Source organism: Hirundo rustica, chromosome 6 (genome assembly GCF_015227805.2).
Source record: "Hirundo rustica isolate bHirRus1 chromosome 6, bHirRus1.pri.v3, whole genome shotgun sequence".
Classification (NCBI taxonomy): Eukaryota; Metazoa; Chordata; class Aves; order Passeriformes; family Hirundinidae; genus Hirundo; species Hirundo rustica.
In genome coordinates, this window is record NC_053455.1 from 28,588,795 (window position 1) to 28,601,323 (window position 12,529).

At 37.7% G+C, this 12,529-nt stretch overlaps 1 protein-coding gene across 6 annotated transcripts in view; it reads left to right on the forward strand.

Annotated features, from left to right (window-relative positions):
• The window catches only part of STARD9 (StAR related lipid transfer domain containing 9), a 97,985-nt gene that overhangs the window by 27,441 nt on the left and 58,015 nt on the right, over window positions 1-12,529 (forward strand). For all 6 annotated transcript variants that reach the window (XR_009207920.1, XR_005701289.2, XM_040066790.2 and 3 more), the window contains exon 4: window positions 12,325-12,441. Coding sequence is in view for 4 of the 6 variants with exons in the window: in XM_040066790.2 (XP_039922724.1) it covers window positions 12,325-12,441 (117 nt within the window). In the remaining 2 variants the exon portion in view is untranslated. The remainder of the gene's footprint in view (window positions 1-12,324; window positions 12,442-12,529) is intronic.

A 12,529-nucleotide genomic window follows, 5' to 3' on the forward strand; every position in this document is an offset into this window, starting at 1 on the left:
GAAAGTAGTACAAGTAGAAATATAGATTAATAGGTTGGCATATTTAAAAACATCCTGAGGTTTTATGTGAATCTGTCTTTTTCTGAATCAGTTTATTGTAATAAGACACTTGCATTAAAATAGTTGAGATACGTATTTAAAATTTATTGATTTAGCATATGCTCAATACAATAAACTTACGCTGGGATAGAACTGACAATTAAGCTGCAACCATAAGTGACAAAATTTGTACCTAATTATAGGCCATTGTACCAAAAAGCTGAAAAGACTGTGTAGAAGGGTGGCTAGTTACTTAAATCCTGCAAATGCATTAATGTCCTGCATTTCAGTCCTTTGTAAATATGTTTTCTGAACACCCAGCTATCTGCCTCAGCTCATTGCTTGTTCATTTCTTGCCCATTTTAGTGTGCTGTGTAGCATAAAATCTTAATTTGTAAAGGAATAAAATTTAATGCATCTTCAAGAGCTTTCAATGCTGATGAAATCTCTCCATTCTGTCTCATTTTTCCGTATCACAACCTTTCATATATTTTATTAGTTAGGGGGAAAAACTTCTGGTGTTCTTAGACAATCAAATATGTTCCTCTGAATATTTTAGTAGATTTTTTTTCCCTCCCCAGAAAACATCATGTCTGAGAAGGAAACTCCAGTATTTTCTTCACAGGCAGTGCCTTGCCGTAATATTATGATTTGATTTTTTTTTTTTTTTTTTTTTGACAGCTTGCCAAAGGGTCTTTGTTCATTTTGGTAATACCAATGATTTGGTTATTGCTAGCCTTGTAATGACCCACAAGTATGTGACCTTAATTGGGACATGGAGATTCCCAGATTCTGATGCCTGGATTTGGGGTTTTTTTACTGATTTTTGGAAGATCTGCATTAATTAATTAATTATTTTTTTGAAAAGATATGCTGTTATCTTTTGCTCTTTAGGAGTATTGGGATAGTTGAGTTCTTCTATATTTTACAAGCACGTTTTAGAAGTTTTACAGGTGATGTGAACCATCTTGCTTTTTGTTTTGTGATAGTTAAACAAAGTGTAGTATGAACTATACTCATAGTTTGCCATCCTCATAGCATGCCTTGGCTGGTTTTGAGGCTGGTGTGGTATGAAGTGAGCAGGGAAGAGAAGGACAGTATAAAACAGTACTTCTGTCCAGCCTGAGAAATTTCTTCCCCTAGGAGAGCTGAAATAAAAGAAACTGATGCTCTACACCTTTTTTTAATGTAACATTTCTGGTTAGGTGAGCTGGGGCTGTTCATGGCAGCTTTGGCTGTTAATGTGCAGTTCTTGTAAATTGGAAGTGAACAGTCTCAGTGACCTTGCAAAAGAGCAGAAATAACAATTTACTGAACCACTAGCCCTGTCAAACTTCATTCTTAATATATTGTTAAGAATAGGATGCCAAAACCTCTCTCTATGAACTCATTGGTCACCTTAAATTACCTCCCGCTGTTTGGATTCTCCTGGAAACTGCTAAAAAACCATACAAATTTAGAAAGGACTTTTTTTTCCCCCGAGGATTTTGTACAGTTGCAAACCATTTTTTATTTCTTTTTAAAGTTGTGGGACATACCATAGAAAACATTCTCTTTTTTTGCACTAAAACAAACCAAACATACATCTTAAATGTTGCAAGAATTTTTGAAGAGCTGAATCACAATCAAGAGACTTGCTTTTAAGGATTTTTGCTTTTGGTGATTCTTGATCTTCTCAATGTACATTGAAGACATATCTGAATTCATAAAAGTGTGTAGATTTTTCTTTCACGTCCTTTTTGTGGACATCAGCTGCACTTTTTGTTCAGACCAGTCAGGTAGGTGTTTCAAGAGACAGGCATAAAATCAGCCCCACTGCTGTAAAGGCGTTTACTCAGTGGAAGTGTCACCGTTCCCTGCTTATTGCAGAATGGGTGGAGTAGATGGCCTTTAAAGGTCCAAGCTGTTCTACAGAATTGTTAGGGTTGGAAAAGACCTCTAAAATCGTTAAGTCCAACAGTCAACGTAGCACCACCTCATTTATCACTAGGCCGTGTTCCCAGCTGTCCCATCCACAAATCTTTTGGTCCTGCTGACTGACAATGGCTGAACATGGTCCAGTGTGTGTGTCAGCCAGCACCCCCAGGTCCTTTTCTGCTGGGCAGCTTTCCAGCCACTCTTCCCAGGCTTGTAACACTGCATGGATTGATTGTATGTGACCTGGCACTTCACTTTGCTGAACCTCGTACGATTGGCCTTGGCCCGTTATCCAGCCTGTGCAGATCCCTCTGCAGAGCCTTCCTGCCCTCCAGCAGATCAACGCTCCCACACAGCCTGTCATCATCTGTGACCTGGCTGAGGGTGCACTCAGTCCCCTCGGCCAGGTCACTGAAGATGCTAAGCAGGACTGGCCCCAGTCCCGGGTGCTGGAGAACGCTGCTGGTGACCGGCTGCCAGATGGATGTCGCTCCATCGATTGCCGCTCCCTGGGCATGGCTCTCCTGCCAGTTTTCTACCCAAGGTATGGTGTACCCATAAGCCCTGCAGATATTCTAAAAACTGTCCCTGTCAGAAGGCATGCACTTTTATGTCTTTATTTTAAGTTAGCAAGCCACAGAAATAAAAATATCTTTGATGCTTAAAACAGATATAGTCTTAAGTCTGTTGCCTGAAGCTAGGAGTATTTTCTTCCTGTGAAACAGAAGCAGAATACAGCTGCTGTGTATTTTATAATGTGTCCTTTAAACCTTCTCATTTCCCCAGTTACGGGGGCATCATATCTTTTAAACAAGAAACTGTTGCAGTAAAGTGCCGATGCTTCTGGTTTGTGCAGTAACAGCATAAATATAGTTTTTTATAGATTACAAACATTGCTTTATTAACAAAACATACTGCTACGACTTGTTTAACATCCCAAGTTATAAACAGAATATATGTCTATATTGTGTACAATCAGCTTACAGGTTGGTTTCAATGAGTCTCATCATTGCGATTGTAAAAAACTGAAATCTGAGGCACAGTTAAGACCAAGCACTAGTGAGTTCCATGAGCATTTGCAAAGTTCCCCCCAGATTAAATAATGCCAAATGCAGAAAATTTACTTCTAGAAGCATGATGTGGAGTAGATTTGGTTTGAGTATCATTGAAATGCAGTCATTGGTGATAGTTTTAAAAGCAGAATATGCCTTGTAGAATTTCTGCTAGCATTTTAAAAGAATTACTGATATAAACAACTATTTTCAATGTCTTGTCATCTCTTTTGTTTAATTTTTTCTTTCTTTTGGTCTCTTGTATGAAGGTGACAAAACAAGCTGATTGCTAGGAAAGTATATTTTATAGGCTTAAGAATTGTTTTCCAGTGTTGTAATTTTAAAAGCTGGTGATCTAATTGCAAAAATATCAAATTGAGCTAGATGACATATGAAAAGAGAATATCCATTTCCAGCTGAAGGGGAAAAAAATCAGAATTCTGCCTTGATAGTGTCATTGTGCTGGTGTCTGAATATTGCAAACAGTTGTTTGCCCTCACTGAATTACTGAAAAATTCAAATCACTACTTCTTCCTTCTACCTCTTGTTAATAAAGTCAAGGAACAATCTTTTTTCCATCTCCATCGTCAGTCTTCTCATAAAACTAAGGGGCAGTTATTTTCAGAGACACAGATGAGAATTGGTATTTATCTCTGCTATCTTGTACCAAAAAAAAAAAGTGATTTTATGTTGTTTTTCTTTACTTTCCTTTCACATGGAATCGCAGACATCCGCTAATGACCTGGGATCTTAGCCAAGAGCTAGCAGCAGTGGGAGAAAATTCAGGATATTTATAACTTCATTATAATCCATTATTTATTCCTTGTTCTCTTCATTGCAAGAGAGATATAATTCATTATAAAAAACCCCACTTAACTCTCCCAGTAATTATTTTGCTCATTTTAAGATGACATCAGTAAAACTTCTCTGCCTTTTTTTTATTCTTTTTTTCTTTTCAGTGGTCATTCAGGCACAGATAACGATGGTATCACAACATTTAGAGTGACAAACCTATATTATTTTTTTGGTATGAAGTAATATCTGGGACAGGGGAATGAGATGTCTAAAACATCTGGCCGTGGAGTAAAACAGTGTGACTGTAGAGAATATTGTGTTGCTTCTTCCAGCTGTGACATTAGCCTTTGCTAGAGCTTTTGAAAAGCTGAAGATTTTAGCTTCCCCCATGGTTCCATTGTTGAATGGTCTGGTCCAGAATTAACTCAGGCAAAAATTTTCCTTCGTGGGGTATTGCTGGCGCTGGTCTAAGTCACAATGTTATAGTTCTGCTGTTGGAGATTCACAGCACAAAAATAAAATCTGTACCTCTGACGTCCAACCCAGCACTCAGACCTGTAGTCCCAGGTTCCTGGGATGGAGAAATGAAACCACTTAGTCTCTCATCTGCTCATTAAATGATTTGTAGACAGTGTTGCAAGTTGTGTGCTGCTAGACATTTGCTTCCAATCTTCTTCCTTTCCCTAAGGACGCTTACTAGTTTTTATCTAGTTTTAAAGACCCCAGAACCACAAAATGTTATGTGTGAATCTTAAAGTATTCATTAATAAAGCCAAAAATTGTCATGTGTATTTTCAGTGCAGAAAGCTTTGTTATGACAAATACAGCTGGACTGAGCTAAATCAATATTGATGTAGTGTCAAATGCTGTAGAGTTTGGATTATATGGCTATTACATTAAAATTTCTCATCTATAAATCAGTGATAACACAATAGGAATCCCTGTTCAAAAGGAAAAGAGACAAGAGGTATGTGCTTTTGTGCAGGTAGAGGAAAATACACAAGTTGATGTTTACAGCAGAATAGCAGCAATTTTTTAAAAAAAGAAAAAAGTAGAGAGTTGTGCCCCTGGTGATGAAGCAGTTTAGAACTTTTAAAAGTTCAGGTTCTATCACAACACTTATAAATTAGATAAACTGATGTGCCAAGCACAGATTTTTTTTCCTATTTCAAAATGTGAGATTTTTTTTTAATGAGTGACTAAGGTGTATTTTCATGATTGTATAATTCAGCATTAAAGTGGCAGGAATGTAAAGCTACCACTCAGAATATTGGATTCTGATTAGGCTCTCTCATGTTCCCCCCACAAGAGCAATAGATCTGTCATTTCCTCCAGTATTTTTATTTTACAGTTTCTCCTAAATACCTTAATCAAGCTTGAATTTTCATGCTGCTTAGTGTATGTACATTACCACACAGAGCAGACATCTTTTCCACTGGAAAAAAATTACACCTGATAAGATGAACAAAGAAATCATTGTTGTCATCTCTCACAGGGAGAATTAAAGCACAAAGGGATTTAAGGACACACAGGAAGTCTGTTGGCAGAGCCAAGAACAGAACCGTCTCTTAAGTTCTGCTGCAAATGCCTCTGCCAGGGGCCAAGCTTCTTGAGCTGGAGAGAAGCCGTCCCTTTCACAGCCCTGCTTCCGGTGGGACTGGGAAAAAGAAACTGAAAAGGCAGGATAGAGAGAAGGAAAAGAAATAATCCTGGTTGTGAAGCTGTGGCCTCTTGTTAAGAGAGAGAAAACCTTCCCAGACTAGCCAACCGATGCCTTCCCCCCTTCCGCTTTATCCCATTCAAACCAAGAAGTAATGTTGCTGAAGTAATCCAAATGTCACAGCGGAGGGTTCTGTGCAAGTGATCAGCATAATGTGCTTCCCTTTGCTTGTGCTTTCTCTGGCCATGCACAGAAAGCCCTTCGGCTGACATTTGTTTAATATTTGTTAAGACAAAACATGTGCAAAAAAAGCCCTGCATTATTGGAACAGCCTCCTAGATTTGTTTTTACATATTCCTTCCTCGCATTATCTTTCTGCCTCTTTATTTATATTCGTTTTGAGGGATTTGTAAAGACTGTGGGATGAAAGTTTTCATTACATTGGCAGTAATTGCTAAGTTCTGTATAATTCTATTTAATGAATTTTTTTTTTCACCTTAAAGCTGAGTCTTGGATGCTACATTCGAGATGTAAATGTGTTTAATTTAATTAAACACGATTTAATTGTAACCCAAACAGCAACAGCTTGAGGTGGCCAAGACTCTGGAAGGAAAACACACCAAATATGAGCTGCAGCATATCTGTAGTTCATAGTGGAGACTGTGGCAGACAGATACTGCAGGAGTATCTGTTTGCCACAGATTACTTCATCAAGTTGCTCAAACTGCCCTGACCTATTGGCTGAGTGTAATTTTGTTTGTATAGTAAATAATAGCAACTCTTTAATACTTAATTCATGTTGTAGCTGCGTCTGCTGCAGTTGTCTTGATACTCTGAAGCTTTCTATCTACTGCTGAGGAAGTTTTCCCGTATCTTGTTTGCATGGCAAATCCTTGATGGAAATCAGGCAGTTGAGTTTTTTCAACATTTATGAAGTCATTTTTGGTTCTGTGGTCAAAAGTAGCTTTTGGCTGTGTGTCTTGCTTCAGTTGAGCCTTTTCCACTTTCATTTAACTTGGGTATTCTAAAGGCTATTTTTAAATTGTCCTGTGCAAGAAGATAATTATCATTTGATTTTGGTCCTGTTTATTAACTGTGGGAATTTATCTTAGTATTCTAACTTTAGCCTAATATTTTGCAGTAAAACTGGATTTCTTTTGGTGAGTGGTCAGTGTTAATGCTTGTGGACTATGCTTGTAATAAGTAGCAATTTTATTTATTCAAAATTCCTTTTTTTATTTCCCTTTTTTTTTTTTTTTTTTTGCCTTTACCAAATAAACTATTGAAATTTCTGAGGTTTCCAAGTTTGATTTAGTGTCTTAATGTTATTATTATACATTGACCATTTCAGACATTGGCAAATAAGAAAATAGGTGCTGTCAAAATAAGAGTTGATAAACTATTTTATTAATTTGTTACTCCTAAAAGTTGTAGCTTCCTCCTTCTGCTTTCCCCTCCCTTTTCCTGTGGTTCAGTCAAAGTTAGTCCTTGCTTGTTCATTGTTCTCAAAGCAAAATGCAAGTTTTATTTTCCAGAAATTACTTACGGGAAAAAAAGCCTCAAGTACCAGAAAATGGTTATTTATCAATATTGATCCTTTACATTTGCAGACTTGGCATTACATGCTGTACTTGGAAGTGTATGGGATATTTTTTTCACATGACTCTGAGACTTGGCTTGAGTGACTGGGAAAAACATTCAGTTTCCCAAATTATTAAACCCTGAAGCATAACAGTCAATTTACTGTCATTTAAAACAATTGCTTTTTTCTTTTCCTCTTGCAATCCAGATTGGATTAAGAAAGGAAAAGTTTTACGCTTGGGAAGTTTATATTGCCAAACCTTCATCTCTGATAGAATGACTTCATTATCTTCAAAATTAAAGCATTTATTAATCTGAGGGACACTATCAGAGAATGAAGAGAGCCCCTTCCACTTACAGTGAAAAATATGTATTTGTTGTCATCAGCTGCGCTAGGTGTGTATCTATTCAATGCATAGGAATTCAAAGAAAAGTCAAAGGTACTGATACTAACTGTGTCACAAACTCAGTAGCATTATTTTGAATAATTAGAGAACAGTTTAATTATGTCCAGCCTTTTGGAGGAATATATGAAAAACTGACATTCAGCACACTTGTGTCTGTCTTAGTGTGTGTCACTAACAGAGAGGTTATGGATTCAAGGGATTAGCCACAGGCTGTTGGTTTGATAATAACTAAGGAGTCAAAGAGCATAAAAGAAAAAAAAGTCTTTATAATATGCACAGGCAGTTGGGAAAAACAGAATATGCTAAAACTTGATTTTCAAAAATAAATAGGCCTTTTTAAAAAGAAGAATTTGAAAACAAAGGGCTTCACTCTTTTAATATCTGGGCAAAAATTTCAGTGTAAACTAAAGTCGTAAATCATTACTGTTAATAAAAGAAATCTGAAAATTCTTTCACTTTTGATGAGTAACTAGATATGCTCCGTGCCTTATTTTACTTCTTAGCAGTAGAACAAAATCTATTCCAGAAAAATAAAATATAGTTCATCTGACTGCTGATGCATACTTATACACAGACATGCAGGTCTAATGTGATAAAATGTGATATAATCTCAGGCTAATAAATAAGGTATTGTTCAGTGTCTTGAAAATTTAAGAAAGATGTAAAAAACGCACTATAAATTTTGACTTTTAAGCTTGTAAAGGAGAGCTGAGAGAAGATTTCTGGTTCTGCTATCCAAATGGGAAAGAATCAGAACAGATCACCTCTTAAAAATCTTCTGGTAGTGAAAAAGATTTTTTATGCTTATTACTCACAAATCAAATTTCAAAATATGTTTCCAATTTCTAAAAAGGAAGAGTTTTACTACTTTAGTATTGTGAAACTCGCTTTACAAAGGTTCATGCAATGGGGAGAAGAGATGTCTTCTGTCACTTGGTCATGACTGTTTCTTAGGATAGGTGTATCCCTCTTTGAAATCTCCTAGACTACTCCATTTTTTTTATGTTTTTGGTAAGACAAGGTGCATTTCCAATTGATATTCTTCATATACCCTTTTTAAAAATGGACTGTAAGGAAAGGTTAAATTTCTCAAGCATTCTTGAAGAAGCAACCCAAAACCGTATCTCAGTTTGTTCTACCAAATTATATTTTGTTTTGAATTGAGTAATAAATCCTGATTTTCTTGTCAAGGGTGACCTGATACTAGCTGCAAATTTTTGCTGTGGATTTACTCTGTGTACCATGCTGACTTTAGTTTATACTTCATAATTTTTGATTTCCAAAAGAGTTTCAGAGGTTGTTTGCAGAGTGGCACATTCATTTAACCTCTAATACATTTGTTTTTCAAAAGAAAAAAATAATCAGTCTTTCTAGCCTTCAGTTTTAAATAGGATTATCTCAGTGGTGATAATTTGACAGTTGTCTTAATACCTCCTCATAACTTTTTCAGAAAGGCATGGGTTTTTTCCACTGTTAAGACCGTTGACAGATGATAAATTGTAGAATACTTCACAGATCACCATGGGGTGTGGACCACATACAGCAGGGCAAGTGCAGGGAAAGCACATGGCAAAGCCAGTTAGGGCTTTGTTGAAGGGCTCATTCTTGCATGGGACAAAGTGAACAGTGCCAGTCATGCAGAGCAGCCATGCAGGGAAAACAGAGCTGTCTCAGTCAAATGGTGTGTTCTCTGCAGGAAACCATATCCAACTCGTGTGCCTTGAAAAACCTCATCTTCCTGAAGTTTCATTTCAAATGTGAGACTTGGAAGAATCCCAGAAGGATCTTCTTTTCCCTGCCACCCCCACCTCGTGATCAGCAAAATCTGTGATTCAATCTATTGTATCATGAAATATGCTAGTACATATGCCCAGAAAGATGCTTTAGAGGACTTTTTGTATAATCTGCAACTATTATTGCTGATGGGTGTTTGGACTAATGCCTCTGATATTAGAAAAAGCTTTGATTTCAATTACTCTCCTTCCTTTTTAAACAAGTAATAAATTGATTGCTGTGCTTGATTTCTCCATTTTTTTCTGTAGTACACCAAAACAAAGAGGCTTTTCTGACTGAATAGAGGTTATATTCAATTAAATTAATTGTAATTTATTGTCACAAAAGGAGAGAAATTTACCAGAAATAACCAAAACAGCACAAATCAGTTTTTAATAGAAATTCAGTAAATAATTTTTCAAAATTCTGATGCATCACCATCCTAGGGTTATGTCACTGTTTCCAGATTATCCAGTTTTGCTTCTGTTATATGTCTTCTCTCAAGGCCTAATTTAAAAATGTCTGATTTGAAACATATTTGAATTAAAATGTCTTAGTAACTATGTGTATTTAATACAGAGTAAATGTAACAGCTTTAACAGAGACTGGGGTTAGAGGCTCTTCTTTCAGAGCAGAGTAAATGGTAAATGAATTGCACAACATTGTACAAAAGTTTTAACTTTTGTTAAAACGGAGCAAGAAGTAAAATGCTGTTGTGCTAGAATACCAGCTTCAGTGTCCAGATAACACTGATTAGTGTTGCTATCCTGAAACTTGACACCTGTGAAGATTTCATTTTATTATACTTAGCACAATTACTAACTCTCAAAGATCCATTGTGAACTTTCAGAACGGAATAGAGCACTTAAAGAGGAAATTATCACAGAATGAAGAAACTTCTCTAGGCTGCATTTATCCCTCTTGTAAGAGGTTCTCCCCTGTGAGGTATGGGTTTCTAAATCGATGTGGAGTCCTCCAGCTGCTTTTAGTACAATGAGCCATGCAAAATTCAGGAATTTATTCAATGTTGATACTCTGAAATAGGCACAGTATTGCCTGGCTTCCCTTACTTCAAGATAATTAATCCTGTAATTTCATAGTCCTTTATACTGCTTGGTTCCAGTCCTCCATCAATCTTCAGAACTACTTCTTGCCATCTTGAATTTAGATCAGATTTTTCCTCCTGCCCCTTATATTCACATTCCCAGATACCGATTTCATGGAGGTGCTCACACAGGAGGAACTTTCTCCTTTGAACTTAAGTGTCCTTTCTTAGAGATGTCCTGCAAGTTTTACGTGCTAACCGGGTAGGGAAGAGATCCTAGTGGTGCTTCTGCTGAGGGAAAGTTCAGTGTTCAGTGGACAATTCACATGAGAATAACTTTCTCTGGACCCTGAGCCCTTTTACCCTCTCTGCAGGGCTTCTCCTTGCCTGAAAGCCCAATCTCCTGCTCACAAGCAAATGTGGATGTGCTCAGAAGCAGCCCTGTCCTGAATCCGTTGACCAACAGCTTGGACTGCTCCAAATTAATATTCCTTACCTTAATGCTCCTCACCCTAAACATTCCTTGGTGAGTTTTACACAGCCCTGCAGACCCCACTCAAATATCCCAAATCCTCCTGTTTCTTTTTTTCCCCTCTAGATTATTGGCTGTCAAGTCCAGGTTGGCCCTCTCCAAAGCTCTGCTTCAGTTTCTTAATGGCCTCCAGTAGTGACTGGAGAGTTGGTCTCTGTATTTTTTTATACCTTGTCTATTACATTTGTATCCCTGTGCTTTGTTCATGGCTTTCTCCGTATGCTTTGAATGGGAAAGTTTCTTGAGCTGATGATCCTAGTGAAGCAGATGCTCTGACATGCCACATACCCTTACAAATACAAATAGGGATAGTGAAATTTTGCCAAATAGGAATGTTATTGATTCTTCTGCTGGAAATTAGCATCTTGTCATGGCTGAGTTGAAATACGATCTGAAAACTAAAGTCTGGGGAGAGGATTTTCAATCTGCTTTCTTGGGCACTTTAGGTAAAGTGGTGATCTATGATTTCTTTTTCTATTGATTTTTGTATCAGTTTTAATACATTTATCTGTTTGCTGGAGAAGCAAATGACTCGGCAGTGGATGAGATTTCACAGCACTGAAACACTGAAATCCCATGCATCTCTCTATATGTACTTACTAACCAGCTTTCCATGTGAGCAGCGAAACCATTAATGCTTGTAACATCTCTTTTGCAAGGCCAAAGTGTGCAGAGGGGTTGGCAGCCTGCCAGCTGGAACCTTTTGATTCACAATTCACTTCCTGGAAAACCTTACTAGGTCTCCTTCCAGCTGGTCTATGGCAAGGCTTTGATGTCCCAAGAATGTGATCACAATGTGGGTCACCTGTGGACCGACAAAAAAAAAAAAAAAAAAAAAAGAGCAGGAAAAGTAGAAGGAATAACTGGTTAGATCTTGCTGTATGGGTAGTTTGGCAGTGTTGGCAGCTTTAGCAGCCTCAGTACAACCAGTGCAAGCTTTGGAAGTCCTGAGGGGCTGACAAGGATTTGGTGGTAACAGGTCCTGTCTCTGTAATACAATGAGCAGAAAAAGACACGCCACTGTCTGTTTGGTGTGAAGATGAAGCGTGTAGCCTCTGGTGGTGTCACTTACTGACCAGATGGGTTAGATAGAAATACTGCTTGGGTGAAACCTGTGTGCAGATTAGACTTTGCTTCTGATATTTATGCCGAGTTTATGTAGTTGCATCACAGAGCCTTGATCATGACTTTCTCTCACATTTATGATGAGAACTGTAAACACTCGGGGTAGGAAAGATCCTCAAGAATTCACATAGTCTGAATATAAGAGATAGCAGGCAGGGAAGCGCTTAAACACTACTGCTCCTTGTCAGCCCTCTGCTTTGGTTATACCAGTATCTAAAGGAAGATCTAACAAATGAATGCGGAGCACTCAACATCGACTCTGATCAAATAGAAAGAAAAATGTGTGAAGATCCTCGTTCCCATGGAGTTATTAAAAGAGCGAGATCTGCAGGTGATGAAGAGTGTTTGCAGGGAGACGTATTGTTCATGGACTGTTTTATTTCTCTTGGTGTTTTCAGGTGTTCCAGGACCTTGGCACTTCTGTGTTGTCTGGTGCATTTAGAGGATACAACATCTGCCTCTTCGCATACGGACAGACAGGTTCAGGAAAAACTTACACAATGATGGGAACACCTGTGAGTTACGCTATTCATTTTAAACTTAGGCTTGAGGGCGGGATGTCTAGCAGAAACATCGCTTTATTTTTAAACAGTGGTTGTGGTG